General features: G+C 59.2%; 2 protein-coding genes across 5 annotated transcripts; one reads left to right on the top strand and one right to left on the bottom strand.

The window, feature by feature from the left end:
* The first annotated feature begins 25 nt into the window (after positions 1–25).
* Positions 26–4,210, top strand: CDK5 (cyclin dependent kinase 5). Of its 2 annotated transcripts, XM_025378135.1 has the most exons (12): positions 26–179; positions 827–915; positions 1,013–1,080; positions 1,192–1,252; positions 1,352–1,408; positions 2,165–2,260; positions 2,407–2,481; positions 2,641–2,737; positions 2,918–2,987; positions 3,556–3,616; positions 3,732–3,812; positions 3,930–4,210. In XM_025378135.1, the coding sequence occupies exons 1-12, from the start codon at positions 143–145 to the stop codon at positions 4,014–4,016; spliced, it is 879 nt and encodes a 292-aa protein (XP_025233920.1). In that variant the 5' UTR covers positions 26–142; the 3' UTR covers positions 4,017–4,210. The 2 variants fall into 2 exon arrangements, with proteins under 2 accessions (XP_025233920.1, XP_025233921.1); XM_025378136.1 differs by lacking the exon at positions 2,165–2,260 and having other exon boundaries at positions 70–179.
* A 1,078-nt stretch (positions 4,211–5,288) lies between these two features.
* Positions 5,289–9,696, bottom strand: ASIC3 (acid sensing ion channel subunit 3). Of its 3 annotated transcripts, none has more exons than XM_025378132.1 (11): positions 8,593–9,696; positions 7,762–7,912; positions 7,408–7,535; positions 7,070–7,259; positions 6,928–6,984; positions 6,703–6,850; positions 6,142–6,233; positions 5,981–6,060; positions 5,807–5,878; positions 5,570–5,628; positions 5,289–5,491 (listed from the first exon to the last, which is right to left on the bottom strand). In XM_025378132.1, exons 1-11 carry the CDS (start codon positions 9,124–9,126, stop codon positions 5,359–5,361), a joined length of 1,644 nt encoding a protein of 547 aa, XP_025233917.1. In that variant the 5' UTR covers positions 9,127–9,696; the 3' UTR covers positions 5,289–5,358. The 3 variants fall into 3 exon arrangements, with proteins under 3 accessions (XP_025233917.1, XP_025233918.1, XP_025233919.1); XM_025378134.1 differs by having other exon boundaries at positions 5,291–5,471; XM_025378133.1 differs by lacking the exon at positions 5,570–5,628 and having other exon boundaries at positions 5,289–5,471.
* Positions 9,697–12,270: the final 2,574 nt, after the last annotated feature.

The following is a 12,270-nucleotide window of genomic DNA, read 5'->3' as shown; positions in this document are numbered from 1 at the left end:
TTGTTGTCTTAGGACTACAAGCCCCAGAAGGTACTGCGCGGCCAGGCGGGGCGGGGCTGGAGGCTCGGGTGCCGCCTCCTCTGCAACGCCGGGGCCAGAGTCTTAAAACCGAGGGCCCGCAGGGGTCCCCGCGGCCGCCGCGATGCAGAAATACGAGAAACTGGAAAAGATTGGGGAAGGTAATGGAATCTCGAGATGTTCCTGCAAGAGCCCCTCTGCAGATCCTTCGGCATTCCTTGCAGCCCTGGCTCCCTTACCGTCAGCAATACCTACAGGCTCCGACCTCAGCAGCGGCTGCAGCCCTGGCCCCCGAGCTCAGCACTCCATGCAGACACCAGTCTTCCCCGTGTTAGCATTTCCCGCAGGCTCTCACTCCAACCTTAGCGTTCCCAGTAGACCCGACCTCCCAACCGCGACACTTCCTGAATTTCTCACTCCAGCCTCAGCACCACTTGGACAACCTCACCCCGAGCCCCAGCCTCGGTTCTTGCTGCAGACCTCCAACCTCAATATTTCTGCAGCCCCTCAGCCCTCTCCCAGGCCCCTCCTCACCATTTCCAGACCCTTCCGGAGCACCGCCTTCATTTTAGACATCCTTGCCCTCGCAGCCGCACTCGCCCCTCCTGCTGAGCCCCTGGAGCCTCCGCGGGTACCTTCTCCTCCCTCCTCACCTGCCACATCCTCACTCACAAAGCTCACCCACCTACCTTCACCCTGAATCCCTTTCTTTGCATATTCAGACGCTGCCTTCACCTCCCGGGAGGCATTTCCTGGCTTAGGGAAGAGTGCCACATCCTCCCCCTGACCCCTGACCTCCTTCCCCTAGGCACCTACGGAACAGTGTTCAAGGCCAAAAACCGGGAGACTCATGAGATCGTGGCTCTGAAACGGGTGAGGCTGGATGACGATGATGAGGTAGGACTGGGAACTGAGATAGGGCCTGGAGAGGGGGTTGAGGGCCTGGGCTGGGTGGGATCTGACTGCTGCCCACCCGGCCCCCTCACATATGCAGGGTGTGCCGAGTTCTGCCCTCCGGGAGATCTGCCTACTCAAGGAGCTCAAGCACAAGAACATCGTCAGGTGTGCGGGAGGCGGGTGCTCCTTGCCGGTGTGGCCGCTTGGGGGAGGCGGGGGCTGACACTGGACGTCTGTCAGGCGAACCTGCATGGCTGAGCCCTTCTTTTGCCCTAGGCTTCATGATGTCCTGCACAGTGACAAGAAGCTGACTTTGGTTTTTGAATTCTGTGACCAGGTGAAAGGCGGGGTTTGGGGGACAGTAGCCTTGGGAAGGTATAGGGGCCCAGACTGAGGTTAAACTCTGTCCCATTCCCCCACTCATATCCCTTTTCAGGACCTGAAGAAGTATTTTGATAGTTGCAATGGTGACCTTGATCCTGAGATTGTAAAGGTGAGGAGAGTGGTGTTGGGGGACCCCTCAGGCTGGGGTCAGAGTCTGCATTCAGTGTAAGCACTCCTTGGGCTCTAACTTTGGGCCCTGAACAGGGACGCTCTGGGGTGTCAGAGAATGAGAAAACCCTGTTTCTGCCCTCTAGGAGCCTCCAGTCTTAGCAAACAATAGGAGCCTCCAGTCTTAGCAAACATTTTCACGTGGTCGTCTTTGACCCGCACAGTGGCACTCTGACGTCAGTGATAGTATTTACATTCAGAGATTAGAAAATGAGGTTCAAGGAGATACACTCATTCATTCAATACATACTTACTGAATGCTTCACTGTGTGCCAGGTGCTCTTCTAGGCCCAAGACCAAATGCCTTGGTCCAGGTTCCAGGGGAGCCAGTCCTGAATGATACTACAGCATGATATTTATGTGCTGTAGTATCGTGTGCATACTCAGATGCGGCCAGGAAGGGAAGATCAGCATGGGCTAGGATCTAGGCGGGATCTAGGATCCACCTGGCAAGGCCCATTAGGCTATATGGTCCAGGAAGATGGGGACCAGGGCCAGTTTCTTCACTCTTGTCCCTCTAATGCCTAGTACAGTATAAAGCAGGTTCTGGATGGCGAATGAATGGTGTCACTCTGAACCAAGTGCTGAAAGGTGGGTGGGGTGGAGTGAAGCACAGGGTGAGGAGAGGAGCCACCCGTTGCCGGGCACAGTTGCATGTTCAGGGCGTCTGACTCCCTTCTGCCTGCTCTCCTCCCAGTCATTCCTCTTCCAGCTACTGAAAGGCCTGGGATTCTGTCATAGCCGCAATGTGCTACACAGGGACCTGAAGCCCCAGAACCTGCTAATAAACAGGGTACTTCTTGGGAAGAAGGTGGGGAGTGGGAAGCCTGGGGCCAGGGCATGGGGAGCACGGAGGGAAGAGGACTGGGAGGATGGAGTCTGTGCTGTCCCAAGGCTGCTTAAAGGCCCTTCTCCATGTCCCCTTCCCATTCCCCTCAGAATGGGGAGCTGAAATTGGCTGATTTCGGCCTGGCTCGAGCCTTTGGGATCCCTGTCCGCTGTTACTCAGCTGAGGTGAGCTAGGAGATGGGATATGGGATTGGGGGAGGGAGTCCCTCAGCTCCAACCCCAGGACCCAAAACACTATTTTCCTCTCCTCTCTGAGCCTCCTCCTCAAACCTCCTCCCCAGCCCTCTAAGTGGGAGTCCCCTGTCGGGGGGCGGTCTCCTCCAGGTGGTCACACTGTGGTACCGCCCACCGGATGTCCTCTTTGGGGCCAAGCTGTACTCCACGTCCATCGACATGTGGTCAGCCGGCTGCATCTTTGCAGGTGACGTGCTGGGGCGCTGCAGAGGCACCTTCTTTCCCATTTGGGTTGACAAATAGGGTCTGGAGGGTTCCCTCTAGGGGAAGGGAGGGAGGCTCTGGGACTGGGGCTGGAAGGTCAGGGGGCACCTCAGAGTGAGGGGTCCTTCACATGTCACGTCTTAGCCCCCTGTCTGCCCCCCAGAGCTGGCCAATGCTGGGCGGCCTCTTTTTCCCGGCAATGATGTTGATGACCAGTTGAAGAGGATCTTCCGATATCCTTGTTTTCCTCTGCCTTGAGCCCTCTGGGAGGGGACAGCCCATGGAGTTTTGAGTGCAGTGGGTGAGGGCAGTGATGGTGTGGGGTGGGGTGATGAGGTCTGTAGGGCTTCTCTTGAGGGCAAGGGGAGACAGCAGAGGTGCTGGACACCCTGATTGTCACAGTGCAGATACACACTGGAGAAGGTATGGCTTGGAGACAGGCAGTGTGCCCTGGGGGGCAAAGCCAAGAGGGTGTCCCTCCAGGTGAGAGATGGATGCCAGGATGAAGGAGCCAAAGACAGCAGGACACATTTTGTGGGAGCGGGGCAAGGACCAGTTCATTAGGACTAGGACAGCAGCATGTGGGTTAGACTAGTTAGTGATTGTCATGGGAAACGTGGTTGGATGTACGAGTGACGTGCCCGGGGTTGCTTCTGTCAAGCTCAAGCCAGAGGGTAAGGGAGGGTGAGAGAAGTAGGTGGTGGGTATGAGGAATCCTCCCCGGGAGGGAAGAGGCCCTCACCCTGCCCCTGAAGATGCAGCTGTGGCCCTTTCCCAAGTGATCCTTGACTCCGTGGACACGCTGCTGGGGACGCCCACCGAGGAGCAGTGGCCCTCTATGACCAAGCTGCCAGACTATAAGGTGTGATGGGGAATTGGGGGGTCATGGTTCATCAGGGTCACTCTTGTTTCACATTCCTAGCAGCCTCCACCCCCCTCCCCCTACCTCTAGTCTGACCCTCCCTGCCTCTCCACAGCCCTACCCGATGTACCCGGCCACAACATCCCTGGTGAACGTCGTGCCCAAACTCAATGCCACGGGGAGGGACCTGCTGCAGGTAGGTGACTTGGGGTAGAGGGTGGGTCAGGACACTTGCCCAGAGGGGACTACAGGAAGGCAGGGCTCTGGGCAGTGACCTGTCCTGAACCTGCTGCCTCCTTTCCCCCATCTCCAGAACCTTCTGAAGTGTAACCCTGTCCAGCGTATCTCAGCAGAAGAGGCCCTGCAGCACCCCTACTTCTCCGACTTCTGCCCGCCCTAGGCCCCAGGATCCCCGGCCTCCAGGCTGGGGCCTGGCCTATTTAAGCCCCCTCTTGGGAGGGGCAAGATGGTGGGGGTGCCCCGTGCACTGTGCTCCAGCTGTGCTGGGCCCAGCTGGGGTGGGGTGCCTGAGCCTAAGTTTCTCACTCCCTTTGTGGACTTTATTTAATTTCATAAATTGGCTCCTTTCCCACAGTCTGGCTGATGTGGTGGTCAAGTGGCTGTACAGGGGCCATGAGCTGGAGGGGTCTCTGCTCTGTTACTGCTGGCCGCAACCCTGCTTCTGGCTCAAAGACAGCACCTTGCTCTTCTACTTTAAGAGGCCATGACCCTCACCCCTCACCCCTGGGACAGGGCAGCACTGTCACTGCACACCCCTCCCTCCCACCTTCCCTCCCTCTGCCCAGGAGGGCCTGACATGGTCCCTTGGAGTGAGGGGGCCAGTATCTAAGAGCAAGAATGGGCTCCCTGCCAGGGTGGGGAGGAAAGGGCTGGGCCTGTCCTTGTGGTTCTCCATATCTCAGGTGGATCCTCTTGTCCCTTCCCTCATCATCCCCTCATACCCAGGCCTGCAGGCTGACACAGGAGAGCCTGAAAGATATGGTTCCATCAGGAACACCCCTTCCCACTCCCTATTTGTCAGTTTCCCAATGTTTGGGGTACAGTGAAAGAGAGGGAAGTCGGGCCTATGGCTGGGGCCTGGTGTGTCCTTATTGGCAGGAAGGGGAAGGGAGAGCTCCTCCAACCCTCACCCCCACCCCCACCCCCACCGTCTCAAGCCTTAGGCCTTTAGCTCTTGTGGGGAGGCTGGGGAGACAGAACTTGTTGGTATGGAGACAGGCTGTGTGCCACACTTGGTCCCAAATGTGGGAAAGGAGTCAGGATATAAGGCAGGACACAGGTGTTCTTGAAAGTGGAGTCACTCCCTGTCTTCTCGCTGCCTCTTCTTGCTGGGCTCTGGGCAGAGCTCTCTTCCAGTTATACCTTTATTGCTGACTGTGATTCTGCGCTCACACCTAAGCCTGGACTTGGAAGATACCTGTCCTCCCTTCTCTCTAAGATGTCAGTCGGCTAAACTCACTCACACTGAGCTGCAAAGGACTGATAACCTCTTGCTACCATTCTTCCCTAGAGATTCATGGGGGTTCATGGGCCCAGCTCCACATTTCAGAAGCCACCTCCAGCTGGATGATGGCTGGCAGAGGACTTCTGATGCCTGAGTTGGGCTGACCTTGGCTTGGCTAGTCTCTGCCCTGTAAGAGAAACACCTGAGGCTGATGCATTAGGACTTTATTTGGGGTGAAGATGGAAAAGCTACGTGCAGGCTAGGCATGTCCAGGATGTCAGGGTGGGGCTCCGAGGACACAGACAGCAGGCCTAGAGCCGTGTGACAAGGTAGCAGGTGCGGTGGGAGGCGGAGAGAGTCTTGGTGACAGCACAAGGAGGGGTGGGAGGTCTTTGGAACAGAGCAGAGGGCTGGGTGGGAACCAGCACACCCACTGCCCTGCGCCTGTCCCTGCCCTCCCTTGATTTTAGGGGGCCACTATGTGTTACCTGGGGCCCAGGCTGAGGTGGGGAACTTGGGTTCGATGGCTGCCCAGCCCTTCCTGAAGCTGTGGGAGGAGGAGAGGGTCAGAGGTGGGGAGTGGTCCTCCTCCCAGGGACCAGTCAAGGTCACTGCACACCCTCCTGCCTGTTTCTCCTCAGCTGGGGTGGGATGGTGTTCTAGGCTTCAGGGGTGGGGCCTAGAACCCTTGGAGCTGGCAGGGGCTCCAGAAGAGGGGCTGTTACCAGATTGGTGCTGGAATGCCTTTGGGAGTGCCTTCGGTTCCAGAAATATCCCAGGACCTTGTCTCGGAACACCTGGAGGCAAGCAGGATGGGAGGTGGCAGTGTACACCTTCCCCCTCATCCTAGGGGCCCTGATTCCCACCTCCCACCCCCTGCAGTGGGGGCCCTGGCCCACCTCACAGAGGTAGTCTAGGATCTCGAGGATGGTGAGCAGGCTGGCCCCGATGAACAGCCCCATCTGGCCCCCAATGTCGCCTGTGGAGACAGGGTCACCCTTCAACTCACAGCCACCTGCCTGCCCACACCTCCCCAGCCCTGGGGGCCCTGCACACACACCAAGCAGCTCCGACATCTCATAGGCCTTCTTCTGTTCCACGGTCTCATAGTTGAGGGCCTCGAAGAAGATGTCCAGGGCCAGCACGTTCTCCCTGAGGACAAGAAAGGCCTCAAATGTGTATTGGCCACCGCCTGGTGCCCACTGCTGGCAAGAAGCAGCTGTGGGTTCTCCCACTCCTTTCAAGAATCCTGGGAGGGGCCAGGCACGGTGGCTTACACCTGTACTCCCAGCACTTTGGGAGGATGAGGAGGGAGGATCTTGAGGCCAGGAGTTTGAGACCAGCCTGGGCAATATAGCGAGACCCCCTCCCCCCATCCCCCGCCGTCTCCATTTTTTAAAAGTAAAGATTAAAAAAGGAAAGGAAAAAAAGGTCCCTGGGAGGGGGCGTCAGCATCCCCCGGGGGGCAGAAAGGTTAAGCAACCAGCACGGAGCCCCAGAGCCAGTGAGGCTGCGGAGGCTGCCTCCGCCCGGGCTGTGCGCACGAGAGCTCCGGCTTGCCCCGCTCCGCCCCGTCGGGAGCCCCCGGCTCGGAGGAGCCCGCCCGCCCCGCACAGCTCACGCGATGTAGGCCTCGCTGCGGTTGAGCTTCCGGGCCAGGAAGCGCGCGGCGGCGCGGCTCGGGATCCGCACCATGGAGAGCTCCTTGGCGTAGCGCGTGCTGGCGCACGGGTTGGGGCAGGCGCATGAGTCCTTGCGAAGCATGGCATCTGCGGGCCACCGGGCCGCGTCAGCCGCCAGCTGGGCGGAGCGGGGTGGACGGGAGGTGGGGGAGCCTTGCCCTTACCTATGGCCGGGTGGGCACAGTTCTTGTACTGCTGGGGGCTGCACACTGGCGCGTCGCCTGCGGGTGCGGGGGAGATGGCTTCAGGAGCAGCCCCAGCTCTCTGGGCCCTGCCCACCATGGGACGAAGACCCCAGCCCCTCACCTGGCATGTACATCATTCGGCAGCCGCACTTCCGAGCCACGTAGCGGGTTTCGCAGGCCAGGCGACACCCCATTAGGGTATAGGGAAGGCTGGGGCTGGGGGAGCTCAGGGGATCAGAGGGCTCTGGCTCATAGTTGGGGTTCAGAGATGCTGAACTGCAGTCGCCCCAAGGCGGTGGCAGGAAGCTCAGCTGTGGGGGGACAGGGTTAAGGAGACTTCCCAGAGAGCGTGAGAGGTCAGCTGGGGAGAGGCCCCTGGACAGGTCTGAGGAGCTGAGGGTTTAGGGCCCGTGGTGGTGTGGGCTTGCATAATGGGTGTAGAGGCACATGGGAGGGTACCTGCTGCTGCTGACAAGAAACAAAGGTCTGGTAGCCCGGGGACACCCCCAAGCCCAGCTGGTCGATGATGGGCGGCTCCTCCTGGCTGTGGATCTGCACTCGGATCCCCACCTCAAAGGGGGTCTCCTCTGTCGGAGACGGACCTATGAGGCCTGAGACCCTGTGGTCAGGTCTCCTGCCCAACCAGACAAGACCTCTCACTGCAGCCCCCTCTCCCCAGGACAGGGATGAACCAGCCCAGCCCCTTTCGCAGGTTCTGGGGGAACACCCTGACGCCTCCTCTCCTCCTCTCCTTCCCCTAGCCTTTTGCACCCCATCCATGCCCTCCCCCAGCCTCATTCATGTGCTCCCTACCGTTGTCCCTCCACACAGGTAGATATTCCTCCTGCTGCACGTCCAGCATGATGTCCAGCCCATTGCCCATGCCACCCCTAGTAGTGGTGAGCAGCTCTGCCCCATCGGCACCAGAGTTAAATGTGTAGCACTTTCCCATCCGTGTGAAGATCTGGGGCGGGCAGACGGGGTGATGGCCATCTCCCCCAGGCAAGCACATGGTCATGGGACCTCTCCCCACCTCATGGTATGTTTGCGTCTCTGCTTTGAACACTGAAGCCCACATCTCAATGCCCCCAGCCCCACGCTCCACGTGGGCACATGTTGCAGGATGCTCTTGGGAGCCCATCGACCCAACGCCTCCTCCCCGCCAGTCCCCACCAAAGCCCAGGGCACAGCCTCCAGGTTTTCCGTGTTTCTCTGGAGACTGGGGGAAAGGAAACGGGCCCCTGTGGCTGTCCTCCAGGGCTGGCAGTATGTTGAAAAGGTAGAGGGAAAGCGAGACCCCCTCCTGGCAGAGACAGGGATCTTCTGCCCCAGAATGGTCCCACCAGGGAGGACCTCCAGCCCCAGTAGCAGGGCCACCATGGGCCAGACCTCAGGCCTAGGGCCAGCCAGGGTCAGTGTGGCCTCACATGCTCCCCCCGGGCTGGGAAACAGAGACAGCCCCAAGGAGGACAGCTTCCTGGGCTGCACGGAGTGGCATTGGGGGGTGGGGAGTCCATGGCTGGTAGGAAGGAAGAAGTCCCCTGGCTTTGGGGGAGTCTACACTGGCTAGGGGATTGTGGGTGCTGGGCAGGGACGGCTCGGCTCTCTGGGTCCCTGGCAGGACAGGTAGGGAGGTCAGCTCACCGTGGTGAAGTTCTCAGGCCCACAAGGTTCGCCACGGAAGCGACAGTCCAGCAGCATGTCGTCCAGGGAGTGCCCAGCACGGGCATAGAGTTGCGCCATGTCAAAGGTGGGACTGGGCATGAAGCCGGGCGGTGCGGGGGGCCGGCCCAGGGCGCGCAGGAAGGTGGGGTGCTCTGCGGGATCCAGGCCCAGCAGCGCAGACCCAGCCCAGTGCAGGTCGTTGGGCGTTAGGCGCGAGCGGCGCAGCGGGTTGATGTTGCACAGGGTAACGGCCGGGAAGACGAGCCGGTGGCTTTCTCGCTCATCCAGGGCAGTCTGGTGGTGGAATTCCCTGTAGTAGCGCACTCTCTCAGCCACCTGGTAGAGGAAGGTGGCCACTGACAGGACCACGGCTGCTGCCCACATCCCCCGGCGCAGGCTCAGGCTGCCTGGCCCGAAGACGTGGCCCAGCCCATGCATCGAGCAGTTGCTGGCAAACACGCGGATGTCGGAGGCCGACCGCCGGGCCTCCTCTGGGCCTGAGGTGGGCTTCATGGCCAGAACCCAGGAGGGGGGCCAGCTACAGAGGCTTGGAAGGAGCAAGAGAGGGTCAGTCAGGGGGCTGAGGGGGCTAAGATAGGATTCAGGGGGCCAGGCAAGGAGAAGAAAGGAGAGGGTGGGAGAGAGCCAAGGTTGGGAGGCAGGGAGGCACTAGCCTGACAGGATTGGAGGAGGTAACCTGGCCGGTCAGGTCCCACTCAACCTTCCCGAGGAACAGGCGGTGGCTCCACTGGGCTAGACACTGGGCTGGGGACTCCGCAGCAGACCAGGTGGGGCACAGCTGACTCTGGCAGGCAGGGGCTGCGGAGCGGTGCTGAGGTGGTGCTGAGCCGGCGCTGCTGCAGAGGATTGGGTTTCAGCAGTGAGGGAGGAAAGGGGGCCGGCAGAGCAGTCTGGGGGGGTAGGGGAGGTCCCTAGGGCCCCAGGTTGAGCCATTAGTGCAGCATGGAGGGGGGCATGGCTGTCCAAGACGAGAGCTGCCAGGAGGAAATCACAGTGATCCCAGGGAAAGCTCGAGGGAAGTCCAGGGGTAAATTGAGCCTAGAGGTGCCTTGGAGGCCCGGCCCCGAGGGTCGGTCACTGACCCCTGGCCTAGCTCCTCCCTCCTTTTGCCTCTCCGGCCTTCCCTCTAGCTTCACCCAGGATCATCTGTTCCTTCCCAAAGACCAGAGCTGGCTCTTGGCCAAACTTGGAAGTGGTTGGAAGGTTGGCATCAGCGAATCTCTTCTTTCTGTGCCCCCACCATCTCAGCCTACACTGGATGGCCAGGGCACTCTTCACATCCCACTTCCAGGGCCCATCTGTTTCCTAAGTGTCCCTCTCTCCCTAGGGAGTCAGAGCCTACCTCCCCACACTTAGGCCCTCCTGTTGAGGATGTTGGCCTCTACAATGGTTATGGGCTCACCTGCCACCCCACGTAGAACATGGGTGCCCCACCTGCCACCGTCCTGGGTACCACGGATGCCCACCTGCCACCCTCCCGGGTACAACATGGGTATTCTGTGATTTCTCATTTTACACTGCTATATCCAGGACCTGGAAAACCTTCATTTTTCCAAAGGGCTGCATACCACCCAGTATGTGCACACACCAGTTTATTGAATGACTGCCCCACTGATGCACTGGGGGTCTCCAGTCTTTCCATTACAAACAATGTTGCCGTATCATCACACAGATGTGAACTCCCAGGATGACTGCTGGGCCAAGAGACCGCTGGGTTGGTAATCTGATAGATGACACTGAATTTCCCCCACAGGAGACATGCCATTGTGCACTTCCACCAGTAATGTGGGAGCAGGCCTGCTTTGCATGGGGCTTTTCTAGAGTCACTGTGTCCATGGTGTGAGACAGCGAGCCTGCAGAGGGCAGAGCCAGCATATTTTCTGACCTAAGATGCTTCCAATGATCCAAGGGAGAAGGTAACGGGTTGGGGGTGGGGGCAGGCTCCCAGAGGGTGGGCAGAGACCTCCAGGAGGCCGTGTTACGTAGTGCAAGCTAGTGCCAGCTGACCTGAAGTGGGATGAGGACACCGTGCTGATCCATGGTCCTGGAGATGAGGTGCTGCCCAGCTCAGGGCCACAGGGGCCAGCCCAGGAACACCTGAGGTTCCGGGAGGAAGCCCTGGACCTGGGGAGGAGAGCCAGGCAGTCCTCATCAGTGTCACACTCTGCATTTGGCTAAATGGTCATCTGCCCCCATGTATCTGGGAGTGAGGTGACATTCCTTGTAGACCTGTGGGAAAGCCGGCTCATCTCCATTAATTTACTAAAATTTATTTTTGTTCTATCTTTGCCCAAAAAAGCACCTGAGGTCGCCAGGCTGACTTTGGTGGGCTTTTTTTGACCATGAGTGGTAGAAACATGGTTCCACCAACCAAATGTGTGCACACACCATGCTGCAACTGCTGGGCCACCTGTCTGTCCTCCCAACAGGACACAAGCTTCATGGGGGAAGGGACGGTCCTCATTCCCCATCGTGGGCTCAATGGCACATGACAGGTGCTTGATTAATAAACACTTTGGAAGGACTGAGTACCATGGTTACAGCACAGGCGTACCAGTTCCCCAGAGCCACAGTGCTGTGCTTTGCAAGTATTGTACTGTAGATGATCCCACTCACACTCTCAAAACAGGCATTCACCATCAAGCACAGCTAGGCTCCCGCTCTCCACTGTGGAGCTAAGGCCGAGGCGACATTAGGAAGACGGCATGGCTCTTGCAATCTAGCTCTTCCAGCTGGACTAGCTGTGAGGTTTCGCTGCTTCTCTAGGGGGCGGGTAAAGGGCTGCATTTGGAGAAGCCATCCAGAAGATATAAATCTGGTGTCAGAGGCATCTTGGGCAGCCTGAGGCTGGTGACTGAGCGGGTGAAGCAGAAATCGCCTTGGCTGGTTGCCTGATGAGGGAGGGGTCAGGCCAACAAGCAGGGCCCCGGCAGGGCTTGTGGACTCGCCAGAAGCTAAGGCCCTACTCTGGGCTGCCCTAAGGAGAGGTTTAGCTGTGAACCAGCCCCAGGCTCTGCTCCTGAGCCTCCACTGCCTAGAGACATAGCCTCTGATCTGTCAGGAAGTGGGATATCAAATCAGGGTGGATGTGGGCCTGGGGTTTTTGGATGGCTTGTCCCCAAAGCACCATCTAGTTCTAAACCATACCCACAAGAGCCTGTGGGTCCCACTCTGGCTCCTGCACACAAACTTGAGCCACTGCTGCCTCTTCCAGGATGGCCTCCCAGCAGCACCAGCTGCTCCATCAGCCCACTGTACCACACCCCTGAAAGAGGGTACCATCCTTCTTTACACAGGATATATCTCGTACACTTGGCTGGCTGTGAAGGTGCACCGCAGGCACCACCTCTTCTCCTGCCCAGGGGAGCAGGGCCCCGTGTAGTCCCACAGCCTGGGTGTCACTGGATGGGGGGAAGGATCCCAGTAGGAAGTGACAGTGGCACCAAGGTGGGGAGGGCTGGTGCATCTGCAGCAGTGCAGAGACACAAGGTCCTGCTGGGTGCCAGTTCAGCCAAGGCCCTACTTCTGTGCCTTTCCAGGCCCCTCAGAAGCCAGCTGAAGCGTAGCCCCCCATCCATAGCCTCGGGGCCACAGGCGCCCGTCACTCGGGATGTCTGCCTTCCCCTTTCAAGATGC

Source organism: Theropithecus gelada, chromosome 3 (assembly GCF_003255815.1).
Source record: "Theropithecus gelada isolate Dixy chromosome 3, Tgel_1.0, whole genome shotgun sequence".
Classification (NCBI taxonomy): Eukaryota; Metazoa; Chordata; class Mammalia; order Primates; family Cercopithecidae; genus Theropithecus; species Theropithecus gelada.
The sequence above is the reverse complement of the archived record's forward strand: the minus strand, read 5'-3'. Positions and strand labels throughout refer to the sequence as shown.

Coding starts and splice junctions, on each gene's coding strand:
- CDK5 (XM_025378135.1), top strand. CDS start 143: ATGCAGAAATACGAGAAACTGGAAAAGATTGGGGAAG. Junction 2,482..2,640: donor TCCGCTGTTACTCAGCTGAG/GTGAGCTAGGAG, acceptor GGTCTCCTCCAG/GTGGTCACACTGTGGTACCG. Junction 3,617..3,731: donor CCAAGCTGCCAGACTATAAG/GTGTGATGGGGA, acceptor GCCTCTCCACAG/CCCTACCCGATGTACCCGGC.
- ASIC3 (XM_025378132.1), bottom strand. CDS start 9,126: ATGAAGCCCACCTCAGGCCCAGAGGAGGCCCGGCGGTCGGCCTCCGAC. Junction 7,913..8,592: donor GGCCTGAGAACTTCACCACG/GTGAGCTGACCT, acceptor TGCCCGCCCCAG/ATCTTCACACGGATGGGAAA. Junction 5,492..5,569: donor CACCTCAGCCTGGGCCCCAG/GTAACACATAGT, acceptor GTTCCCACCCAG/CCCTCTGCTCTGTTCCAAAG.